The sequence below is a fragment of the Argopecten irradians genome, chromosome 6 (assembly GCF_041381155.1).
Source record: "Argopecten irradians isolate NY chromosome 6, Ai_NY, whole genome shotgun sequence".
Taxonomy (NCBI): Eukaryota; Metazoa; Mollusca; class Bivalvia; order Pectinida; family Pectinidae; genus Argopecten; species Argopecten irradians.
This window is the reverse complement of record NC_091139.1, coordinates 5,130,184-5,142,692: the sequence shown is the minus strand read 5'-3', so window position 1 is coordinate 5,142,692 and position 12,509 is coordinate 5,130,184. Positions and strand designations below refer to the sequence as shown.

The window sequence follows — 12,509 nt, the reverse complement described above, 5'->3', positions numbered from 1 at the left end:
AACAGTCTTGATGATTTGAAGGTTATTACAAGCACTAGTTTTGTGAAATATTGAACACGACTTCAGAGAACACAATATTACAATAGTTTTAACTAATTGTCAGGAATACATAATGAAATTTTAAACAAGGAAAACGAAAAAAAACCTTGATCTCTTCTTTCCAGTGTATAAGAGTTAGATATATATGATACAATCACATTTTTATACTTCACACTTTTTTCTCTTCAATCCTTATGCAACTAGAATTTCATTTTCATCTAGTAAATACAATACAACAATTATTTGCAATGTGATGATATGGCAGAGCTATAATGAATTTTGATTTGTACAAAATATTCCTCTTAGCATAATGTTGAAACATAACACCAGGAGATAGTTCATGTTACTAAAAGTTAAATGGAGAGATCTGACCCGGCAAGGTCATTTTACACCTCAGATAGCATTGTAACTTTAGAAAACGTTGAACTCTGAGGTGTTTTATAAAAAGACACCTCAAATGACCATCAACAAAAGCATAGGGACAACAATCTTTTCATTTCAGCCAAAAAGCACTGACTCGGCAGATAGTTTTTATATGGCATTATACCTGCTAAGTATCTCTATAAACTGGGCCGCCTGGTAAGGGGAGAGTAAAGTATGTGTGGGTTAAAGCCCCCGTGTAAATCTAATGTTAAAGTAGGTCAGCTGTATCTCATAAATGATAGGATTAGAGATAGTATATTATATACGATAAATAGCTACATGTTTTATTTTTTTGAATTATTCACAATTTACTTTACACATAACTATTACAGTCACTTCTGTATCATATTTTTTTCTTATCCATTCTCATAATTAATTTAAAACAAATAATTCCAACCATATATCATGGACCATAGACAATCTTTCAAGGTTTAAAAACTATTTGATTTATACTTTAGCCTATGGGTGCTGAATTGGACAGTATTGCTTTCCTTTTGCTACAAAAATGATTGTCTACTTTATGGCAATGATGAAGTTTATCTTTGCCAAAATGACGGAATTAAACAATTCCAATAAATAAGGAATTAATAAGAAGTGTTGTGTATGATTTAGAAAAAGGTCTAACTGTTTCAATAAAACATTATTGAATTCATCGATTTACAATTTGATATTATTGTAGGTGTAGTATCATATCATTGAAATATGAAATTCAGACTATCATAATCAAATTTATTTAAAAAAATATAGTATCTATTTTGCAACTTTAATTGTAGCTGTTCATCTTGGAATTCTTTGTCTAATTATGGCTCACTTATCGGTTCTTCTTTCTCATATCTTCCCATTAGTTTGCATTTTACATATAAGACTGATGATTTTGTTACAGATTGTCGTGTCGTTGGTAAACAACCGTCCGAACGCCATGAACTTTTCCTACGCAGAGACGCTCCAGGAGTGGACTAAGGCTACCAATGTGAGGCTGCGTCTGCTACGTACCAAGACTCTGCTGGGACATCTGATGGCTGTCGCACGTCAGGACCCAACCACAACCAGACGGGTTAGCACAAAAATGCAACTTTAATTTAAAGTTTTTGTCAACTGCTTGTTTCCTCTCATTCTTTTACTTAAGAGTGAGGGATTTATTTAAAAAAAAACAACATTTAATGAAGTTGTTTCCTAAAAAACATCTTATCGTAAAATCAAGTCATTTAGACAGTTGACAGGTACATAATTTTATAGAGGAAGTAATTTCAGAGATAGATATTTTCGATCATTTGCTAAATAAGTAATTCAGAAAAATATCTAGCTCAGCATGTTATTGATGTCATAATCAATTTAATACAAATCTGATTGATAATGTCTTTGTTTGTATATCAGTACTACTACAGTATCAAAGACATCTCCATCGGAGGTCGTTGTGTGTGTAATGGTCACGCCGAGAGCTGTGTAAGGAGCGATCCGCTCAACCCTAACAAACTTGTATGTCAGTGTGAACACAATACGTGTGGAGACCAGTGTGATCGCTGCTGTCCCAATGCTATACAGAAAAAATGGCATCCCGGACGTACCGACAAGGTGTTCCAGTGTGAAGGTCAGTCTACAGTTGTCTCCCTTTACACAAGATATTTACTTCAGCAAAGATTTGTCTGCATTTTGATTTTGTAAATTTGATGAAATGTAAGAGATTCTGTACTTTTTGATTTTCCAGTCAACGAAACCCAAAGAGATACTTTTTGATTTCCTGAGTCAAAATCTAAGAGATTCTGTACAAACTTTCCAACAAGAAAAGATACACACGTATTAAAGAATGTGAATTAATTTCAGGAGTGAAAATGAATACGCTAAAGATGAATGTTTTACGTTTTCAGCTTGCCAGTGTTACAGACATAGTGATGAATGTATCTACGATGAACAGGTGGATCTTCTTGGACAGAGTATAGACATTCACGGCAACTATGCTGGAGGTGGTGTCTGTCAGAACTGCAGAGTAAGCCATTCTCCATCATCTGTTTATTTATGGACTTGTAATTTTTGTGGAGCATTGATCAAAAACAAAGATGCCTCCTTGAAATAAAAGTGACATGTATCAAGGTTACAGATACAAAAACCAAATGTCAAACAGTAGTATAAAAATAATTGTATAAGCGTGTAAATTTGCTCTCTTTCAAAGAAAGCTTGAAAGTATCTGATTTTTCAAAACGAATTAGACTACCATTCAGCAGGCTTAAGGTTTGTATAAAAAAGTTTAAGACAGTAAGAATGTTCATTGTTGAATTTTTCAACATAAAATGTGCTCGCTCAAACCTGCCAAAATATCACAGTCATTACTAAGATTTGTACCATACTTCTAATATTACATTTGGAAATAATTTGAAATTTAATCGGTTATTAAATGATAATTACTTGTGTTGATTTTGTAGCATAATACCATGGGTGTTAACTGTAACCAGTGTGTACCAGGCTACTACAACCCATACGGCGTACCACTCGATTCACCAGAGGCTTGTGTCCGTGAGTAACGCACATCATTAAGGGTGTATAACACCCCAATACACGACACAAAAGAGTTCCAAAAGATAAGATCAGTAAAACTTTGAATATGTTTGAACTTTCAATATAATCAAAGAAATGAATAAATTGGACTGCATTTATAGTAATGAACCAGGAGAAACAACTGTTAAATTGAAATTCTGTATTTGCATTTAACAGAGTTATCTGCCCTTGCAGGTAGGTATTGATTGTGAAGTCATGTGTAGGGGAACGTAGCGTCTTACTTTTCGGAGAAGATGACATAAATTACGCTCATATAATAATGACTTTACAATTTATACCTACCCGCCAAGGAGCTAACTCTATAATAAGCAAAAACAAAATACCTGAAACAAAGTGTATTTAAGAATCTGTAATTTATGTTTCAGCATGTCAGTGTGAAGGTCAGAAATACACTGGAGAGTGTGAGGCAGGGACCGGACGATGTCAGTGTAGTAAGGAATACGCCGGGCTAGACTGTGACAGGTAGGATATAGGCTAGCTGGAGGAATAATTTCTTCAATGATCAATATATAATATATAACTCTAAACTTTCCATCCCCTTAAACTGACATCTGATTTTAGGAGTTCAGTTTTACACCAACTTTATCTACAATTAATGAAAAATTTATTTCCATATTAATACGAGTTCTGGAAGATTAACATTCTCATATCTAAAATTTGGGATACCTGACATATATTTAAATTTATAGAGAAAAATCTTTGTGGTTTAGGCTTGATTTAATTAAAAAAAATTGGTCGATACAGGTGTAGCTTTGGTTACTATGGTTACCCCGACTGTATACCATGTGACTGCCACTGGCTATATTTTAATGAGATAATCTTGGTTGATACAGGTGTAGCTTTGGTTACTATGGTTACCCCGACTGTATACCATGTGACTGCCACTGGCTATATTTTAATGAGATAATCTTGGTTGATACAGGTGTAGCTTTGGTTACTATGGTTACTCCGACTGTATACCATGTGACTGCCACTGGCTATATTTTAATGAGATAATCTTGGTTGATACAGGTGTAGCTTTGGTTACTATGGTTACCCCGACTGTATACCATGTGACTGCCACTGGCTATATTTTAATGAGATAATCTTGGTTGATACAGGTGTAGCTTTGGTTACTATGGTTACCCCGACTGTATACCATGTGACTGCCACTGGCTATATTTTAATGAGATAATCTTGGTTGATACAGGTGTAGCTTTGGTTACTATGGTTACCCCGACTGTATACCATGTGACTGCCACCTGAACGGTACCGAGGGAACAGTGTGTACTGTAGGAGGAGGACAGTGTCCCTGTAAGGAGGAATACGTCGGACAACGCTGTGACATGTGTGCTTTTGGCTTCTTCAACTTCCCAGACTGTGAACGTGAGTGGTATATATATACTGTGCTTCAAGGGGTTCAAAATAGCTGTCTGTTTCTCATTAAATTGAAAAAAAAGGATTTACCATCATTGACCTGGATGACAAGTGGGCAGATGTTTAACGTTTATGAATCAAGATGATTCGGTACACTTCACCTGAATTCTATGCCAAATTTTAAAGAGAAAAGCAATTAAAAAGCCCTTTTCCACTGGACATTAGTGACAAAGACAACAATATGTTTGTTGATGATAATGATGATGCCTTTCTTGTTACAGCCTGCCAGTGTGACTCGACCGGCTCCACCAGTAACGTCTGTGATGTAGAGACTGGACAGTGTCCATGCCAAGTTAATTACGCCGGACTCGAGTGTAACCAATGTGCCAATGGTTACTATAACTATCCAGAGTGTAGAGGTGAGTAGGTCAACTGGTGCAGAGGTAAATCACAACTTACCTCAGTGAAAAGGTCATAAGGTGAACTGTCCTCGAGGTCAAGGTCAACTACCCTGAGTGTAAAGGTCATTGGGGTAATTTTACAAGGGTTAAATATCAAAGGTTGAAAAACCCTAATTTAATTTTAATTTTAATTAGATTACCAAATTAATCAAAGGTCAGCTACCCAAAGTGAAGGTTATGAAGGTTACCAAAAGAGCAAAAGTTAATGGGTCAAGTGAATTCATCATGAGGCTGTCAGCAAAGGATATGAGAGTCAGTATTGGAAATTTCATTTGCATAATTTACCATAAGTCCTATATTGTTGTTCTCCAGAGTGTGACTGTGTGGTGGCGGGTACAGAAGAGGAGATTTGTGATAAGGACACCGGAGCTTGTCTATGTAAGGAGAACTACCAGTACCCTCGCTGTGACCGATGTGCTCCTGAGTATTACGGATTCCCTCTGTGTCAAGGTACATATACTGTAAACACGCTGATTTTGGTGATATCAAACTTTAAAGCTACAATTTCTGGAAAGTATAACATTTTAAGAGTGGGTTTAGGTTTATTAGACTAACGTCCTGTTAATAGCCAGGGTCATGTAAGGACGTGCCAGGTTTGTTGTTGAGTACCCGGAGAAAAAACCACAGACAAGTGGTCAGTATCTGGCATCAGCCCCATGTGAGATTCGAACTCGTGACCCAGAGGTGGAGGACTTGTGGTAATATGTCAAGACATAAGCACTCGTCCACCGCGGCCCCACACATACAATTAAAATAAGGACATCTGCCTCATTAGTTTTCCCCTTGTACTCCAGTTTCCTTCCCCAGTCAGACCTCTGGCTCTATCAGACTTGATAAGTTATAAAACTTTTACGATTTGTTTAAAATTTACATATTTTGTAAGACATTTCAGATAAGACATTCGGTTTAAACAGGTGTGATACCTAACAATGTTTTGCCTGTTAACAGAGTGTCAGTGTGCCGACCCCGGTTCCTACAGTAAAGTGTGCCGCGAGGACGGTCAGTGTGCCTGTAGCACCAACTTCGCAGGATACCAATGTTCACGCTGTGCTACTGGCTTCTACCGTTACCCAGACTGTAATCGTAAGTATCCCTGATGTCACGGTAATTGAAAAATTGAAGATTCTATTTATCACATGTCTAGTATTTATGGAAATATACCGGTAGACAAAATTTTCACTTTCATTTCTATCTAATAGTGGCGAAATCAGGCTCAGATTTGATTTTTCTGTCTATTGAGACAATTATACATCTTCTTATTTTGATAATGACATCATTATTACTTTATGACATGGTTGAACAGGCCAGTAATGTGATAAATATGCATAACAGTTCATGTGTTTTGTTCTACTCAATATCTCATAAAGCGATCCATTATCATGATCTGGGCGCCCTACTCTATACACTCCTCTAAAATCTCAACAAATGATGAAGATATTGGTTTAGATTTAAGAATGTTTTGTTCAGGGATATTTTACCAAAAAGATACATTGTGCTAAAAATATACAGCATTAGATTATTGTGACAACCTACCTATTTCAGCCTGTGAATGTGACCTTTACGGAGCTATAGGACAGTCATGTGACCAGCTCAACGGCCAGTGTGAATGTGCTCCTACGTTTGAGGGCCTCATGTGTAACAAGTGTAAGCCTGGCTTCTACAACTACCCCAACTGTGAAGGTAAGCATGGTAACAAGTGTAAGTCTGGCTTCTACAACTACCCCAACTGTGAAGGTAAGCATGCAACTACCCCAACTGTGAAGGTAAGCATGGTAACAAGTGTAAGTCTGGCTTCTACAACTACCCCAACTGTGAAGGTAAGCATGGTAACAAGTGTAAGTCTGGCTTCTACAACTACCCCAACTGTGAAGGTAAGCATGGTAACAAGTGTAAGTCTGGCTTCTATAACTACCCCAACTGTGAAGGTAAGCATGGTAACAAGTGTAAGTCTGGCTTCTACAACTACCCCAACTGTGAAGGTAAGCATGGTAACAAGTGTAAGTCTGGCTTCTATAACTACCCCAACTGTGAAGGTAAGCATGGTAACAAGTGTAAGTCTGGCTTCTACAACTACCCCAACTGTGAAGGTAAGCATGGTAACAAGTGTAAGTCTGGCTTCTACAACTACCCCAACTGTGAAGGTAAGCATGGTAACAAGTGTAAGTCTGGCTTCTACAACTACCCCAACTGTGAAGGTAAGCATGGTAACAAGTGTAAGTCTGGCTTCTATAACTACCCCAACTGTGAAGGTAAGCATGGTAACAAGTGTAAGTCTGGCTTCTACAAACTACCCCAACTGTGAAGGTAAGCATGGTAACAAGTGTAAGTCTGGCTTCTATAACTACCCCAACTGTGAAGGTAAGCATGGTAACAAGTGTAAGTCTGGCTTCTACAACTACCCCAACTGTGAAGGTAAGCATGGTAACAATGTAAGTCTGGCTTCTACAACTACCCCAACTGTGAAGGTAAGCATGGTAACAAGTGTAAGTCTGGCTTCTACAACTACCCCAACTGTGAAGGTAAGCATGGTAACAAGTGTAAGTCTGGCTTCTACAACTACCCCAACTGTGTGAAGGTAAGCATGGTAACAAGTGTAAGTCTGGCTTCTACAACTACCCCAACTGTGAAGGTAAGCATGGTAACAAGTGTAAGTCTGGCTTCTACAACTACCCCAACTGTGAAGGTAAGCATGGTAACAAGTGTAAGTCTGGCTTCTACAACTACCCCAACTGTGAAGGTAAGCATGGTAACAAGTGTAAGTCTGGCTTCTACAACTACCCCAACTGTGAAGGTAAGCATGGTAACAAGTGTAAGTCTGCTTCTACAACTACCCCAACTGTGAAGGTAAGCATGGTAACAAGTGTAAGTCTGGCTTCTACAACTACCCCAACTGTGAAGGTAAGCATGGTAACAAGTGTAAGTCTGGCTTCTACAACTACCCCAACTGTGAAGGTAAGCATGGTAACAAGTGTAAGTCTGGCTTCTATAACTACCCCAACTGTGAAGGTAAGCATGGTAACAAGTGTAAGTCTGGCTTCTATACTATAACTACCCCAACTGTGAAGGTAAGCATGGTAACAAGTGTAAGTCTGGCTTCTATAACTACCCCAACTGTGAAGGTAAGCATGGTAACAAGTGTAAGTCTGGCTTCTACAACTACCCCAACTGTGAAGGTAAGCATGGTAACAAGTGTAAGTCTGGCTTCTACAACTACCCCAACTGTGAAGGTAAGCATGGTAACAAGTGTAAGTCTGGCTTCTACAACTACCCCAACTGTGAAGGTAAGCATGGTAACAAGTGTAAGTCTGGCTTCTACAACTACCCCAACTGTGAAGGTAAGCATGGTAACAAGTGTAAGTCTGGCTTCTACAACTACCCCAACTGTGAAGGTAAGCATGGTAACAAGTGTAAGTCTGACTTCTACAACTACCCCAACTGTGAAGGTAAGCATGGTAACAAGTGTAAGTCTGGCTTCTACAACTACCCCAACTGTGAAGGTAAGCATGGTAACAAGTGTAAGTCTGGCTTCTACAACTACCCCAACTGTGAAGGTAAGCATGGTAACAAGTGTAAGTCTGGCTTCTACAACTACCCCAACTGTGAAGGTAAGCATGGTAACAAGTGTAAGTCTGGCTTCTACAACTACCCCAACTGTGAAGGTAAGCATGGTAACAAGTGTAAGTCTGGCTTCTATAACTACCCCAACTGTGAAGGTAAGCATGGTAACAAGTGTAAGCCTGGCTTCTACAACTACCCCAACTGTGAAGGTAAGCATGGTAACAAGTGTAAGTCTGGCTTCTACAACTACCCCAACTGTGAAGGTAAGCATGGTAACAAGTGTAAGTCTGGCTTCTACAACTACCCCAACTGTGAAGGTAAGCATGGTAACAAGTGTAAGTCTGGCTTCTACAACTACCCCAACTGTGAAGGTAAGCATGGTAACAAGTGTAAGTCTGGCTTCTACAACTACCCCAACTGTGAAGGTAAGCATGGTAACAAGTGTAAGTCTGGCTTCTATACTACCCCAACTGTGAAGGTAAGCATGGTAACAAGTGTAAGTCTGGCTTCTATAACTACCCCAACTGTGAAGGTAAGCATGGTAACAAGTGTAAGTCTGGCTTCTATAACTACCCCAACTGTGAAGGTAAGCATGGTAACAAGTGTAAGTCTGGCTTCTACAACTACCCCAACTGTGAAGGTAAGCATGGTAACAAGTGTAAGTCTGGCTTCTACAACTACCCCAACTGTGAAGGTAAGCATGGTAACAAGTGTAAGTCTGGCTTCTATAACTACCCCAACTGTGAAGGTAAGCATGGTAACAAGTGTAAGTCTGGCTTCTATAACTACCCCAACTGTGAAGGTAAGCATGGTAACAAGTGTAAGTCTGGCTTCTACAACTACCCCAACTGTGAAGGTAAGCATGGTAACAAGTGTAAGTCTGGCTTCTACAACTACCCCAACTGTGAAGGTAAGCATGGTAACAAGTGTAAGTCTGGCTTCTACAACTACCCCAACTGTGAAGGTAAGCATGGTAACAAGTGTAAGTCTGGCTTCTATAACTACCCCAACTGTGAAGGTAAGCATGGTAAATTAGTCTGTCAAACTACCCAACGTGTAAGGTCTGTAAGTCTGGCTTCTACAACTACCCCAACTGTGAAGGTAAGCATGGTAACAAGTGTAAGTCTGGCTTCTACAACTACCCCAACTGTGAAGGTAAGCATGGTAACAAGTGTAAGTCTGGCTTCTACAACTACCCCAACTGTGAAGGTAAGCATGGTAACAAGTGTAAGTCTGGCTTCTACAACTACCCCAACTGTGAAGGTAAGCATGGTAACAAGTGTAAGTCTGGCTTCTACAACTACCCCAACTGTGAAGGTAAGCATGGTAACAAGTGTAAGTCTGGCTTCTATAACTACCCCAACTGTGAAGGTAAGCATGGTAACAAGTGTAAGTCTGGCTTCTACAACTACCCCAACTGTGAAGGTAAGCATGGTAACAAGTGTAAGTCTGGCTTCTACAACTACCCCAACTGTGAAGGTAAGCATGGTAACAAGTGTAAGTCTGGCTTCTACAACTACCCCAACTGTGAAGGTAAGCATGGTAACAAGTGTAAGTCTGGCTTCTACAACTACCCCAACTGTGAAGGTAAGCATGGTAACAAGTGTAAGTCTGGCTTCTAAACTACCCCAACTGTGAAGGTAAGCATGGTAACAAGTGTAAGTCTGGCTTCTACAACTACCCCAACTGTGAAGGTAAGCATGGTAACAAGTGTAAGTCTGGCTTCTACAACTACCCCAACTGTGAAGGTAAGCATGGTAACAAGTGTAAGTCTGGCTTCTACAACTACCCCAACTGTGAAGGTAAGCATGGTAACAAGTGTAAGTCTGGCTTCTACAACTACCCCAACTGTGAAGGTAAGCATGGTAACAAGTGTAAGTCTGGCTTCTACAACTACCCCAACTGTGAAGGTAAGCATGGTAACAAGTGTAAGTCTGGCTTCTATAACTACCCCAACTGTGAAGGTAAGCATGGTAACAAGTGTAAGTCTGGCTTCTACAACTACCCCAACTGTGAAGGTAAGCATGGTAACAAGTGTAAGTCTGACTTCTACAACTACCCCAACTGTGAAGGTAAGCATGGTAACAAGTGTAAGTCTGGCTTCTATAACTACCCCAACTGTGAAGGTAAGCATGGTAACAAGTGTAAGTCTGCTTCTATAACTACCCCAACTGTGAAGGTAAGCATGGTAACAAGTGTAAGTCTGACTTCTATAACTACCCCAACTGTGAAGGTAAGCATGGTACACAAGTGTAAGTCTGGCTTCTACAACTACCCCAACTGTGAAGGTAAGCATGGTGACAAGTGTAAGTCTGGCTTCTACACTACCCCAACTGTGAAGGTAAGCATGGTAACAAGTGTAAGTCTGGCTTCTACAACTACCCCAACTGTGAAGGTAAGCATGGTAACAAGTGTAAGTCTGGCTTCTACAACTACCCCAACTGTGAAGGTAAGCATGGTAACAAGTGTAAGTCTGGCTTCTACAACTACCCCAACTAGTATTGTTACCTGTTTTAAAAAATACTGGCACCTACCCATTTTAAAAAGTACTGATACTCTTATGGGCATTTGAAAAAAAAGAAAAACATGATTTTGTAAGGAAATCCACATGTAAAAAGTGACTACATGAAGGATACAGGCAGTGTATGTAAGAACATGATCTTCAAAAGGCTTCCAGTTCTGTTTTATAATGTTTTACAACAATTTGTCTGTTGTTGTGCTATATAATTGCAATGTCAAAGCAAATAAAATCTATATATAGTATGTTTGATAGCCAGTGTATTTCTTCAAAAGTATCAGTATAGTTAAAATACTCATATTGTTTCATTGATACCGGTTTCATTGTTAACAGTATCCAACACTTCTTTTACAACTGAATAACATTGTCTAACATTAAGTATATAGGATCAGTGTCAATAGATACCATTGTTACAAAACCGACAGTAAACTAAATTTAATAGGCAAGACAAAGTCTGGTAATAGACTTGTCATCTAAGTGATCGATCATTATCTAACTATAATTTTGTATTTACAGAGTGTAACTGTAACCCTGCCGGTGCCAAGGAGATTCCAGGCTACCCCCTGGGTGGCTGTGGGGTGGTCACTCGAGGCCTCCTGTGTGAGTGTAAGGAGAAGGTGATGGACGCATCTGTGACCAATGTATGCCAGGTTACTACAACCTCAACAGGAACAACCCGCAAGGATGTCAAGGTGAGATTCCCAGGGTCAAGGTCAGTTAAAGGATCTGTAGAGGTCAAGGTCAGCCAAACATATCAAAGGATCAACTTTGATCAAGGTCAAGTAATTTTACTTAGGGGCAAATGTTGTGATGGAGGGGTCAAGGTCAAATAACTGATATATATATGTCAAAATCAGTTAAAAAACTTTGTGAGACTAAAAGCAAATAACTGTTCTTATGAATAAACGTTGTCATTGAAGCGTCAAGGTTATTGAACCATTCTTCAGAGGTCAAGGTCAGTCAAATTTATCAAGAACAACTATAATTTCTTTAAAGGGACCATCTTTGTGATGGAACGGTCAAGGTCATTTTACCTAAGTTAATTGAATTCCTTTCTTGTGTAGATCAACAAGTCGGACATTAAATCAGGCCAGGAGGCTTTCAACTTTGTGTTCAAGACTCAAAATTAATCAAATTGTCAAGCTGATTTTTTGAATAAAACTTCTGTATCATTCATTGCATGGCATATAACATTGTATAAAAGGGAAGATTAATGAATAATTAGCAAAACAATATGACTGTTTTGCACATTACACATTATATAGTTAAAAGATTGTTCAAAGATTTCAGTTGAGAGTTTAGAAAAAAAGAAATATTATTAACTCTGTCACCCCTGAAATTTTATAATGAACTGTTCCATCTTTAGTTTTAGAAGAGTTCAAATGTGTCTGCAGGGGTGAATGAGTTATGAGAAAGTCACAAGTCTTTGACCAGTCTTTTCTGTATGTGTCATAATGATTAATTTTACTAATATGGGTGGTGACTTTAACATCGTTTTCAGCTATTCCATTCCGAGGGAGTAAGTAAAACATATGCAGTCAAATCTCGTGTCAAACAGTATCGCAATGTTAACATTCAAAACAAATGACATTTGGGGTTTTTTT

General features: G+C 38.8%; 1 protein-coding gene across 1 annotated transcript in view; it reads left to right on the top strand.

Annotated features, from left to right (window-relative positions):
• Window positions 1-12,509, top strand: part of LOC138324774 (laminin subunit alpha-like) — a 68,322-nt gene that overhangs the window by 12,002 nt on the left and 43,811 nt on the right. Inside the window, 12 exon segments of the mRNA XM_069269912.1 lie at window positions 1,346-1,516; window positions 1,837-2,050; window positions 2,328-2,446; window positions 2,880-2,970; window positions 3,378-3,474; window positions 4,202-4,377; window positions 4,650-4,787; window positions 5,142-5,279; window positions 5,778-5,912; window positions 6,372-6,509; window positions 11,422-11,523; window positions 11,526-11,597. Coding sequence (XP_069126013.1) covers window positions 1,346-1,516; window positions 1,837-2,050; window positions 2,328-2,446; window positions 2,880-2,970; window positions 3,378-3,474; window positions 4,202-4,377; window positions 4,650-4,787; window positions 5,142-5,279; window positions 5,778-5,912; window positions 6,372-6,509; window positions 11,422-11,523; window positions 11,526-11,597 — 1,591 coding nt within the window.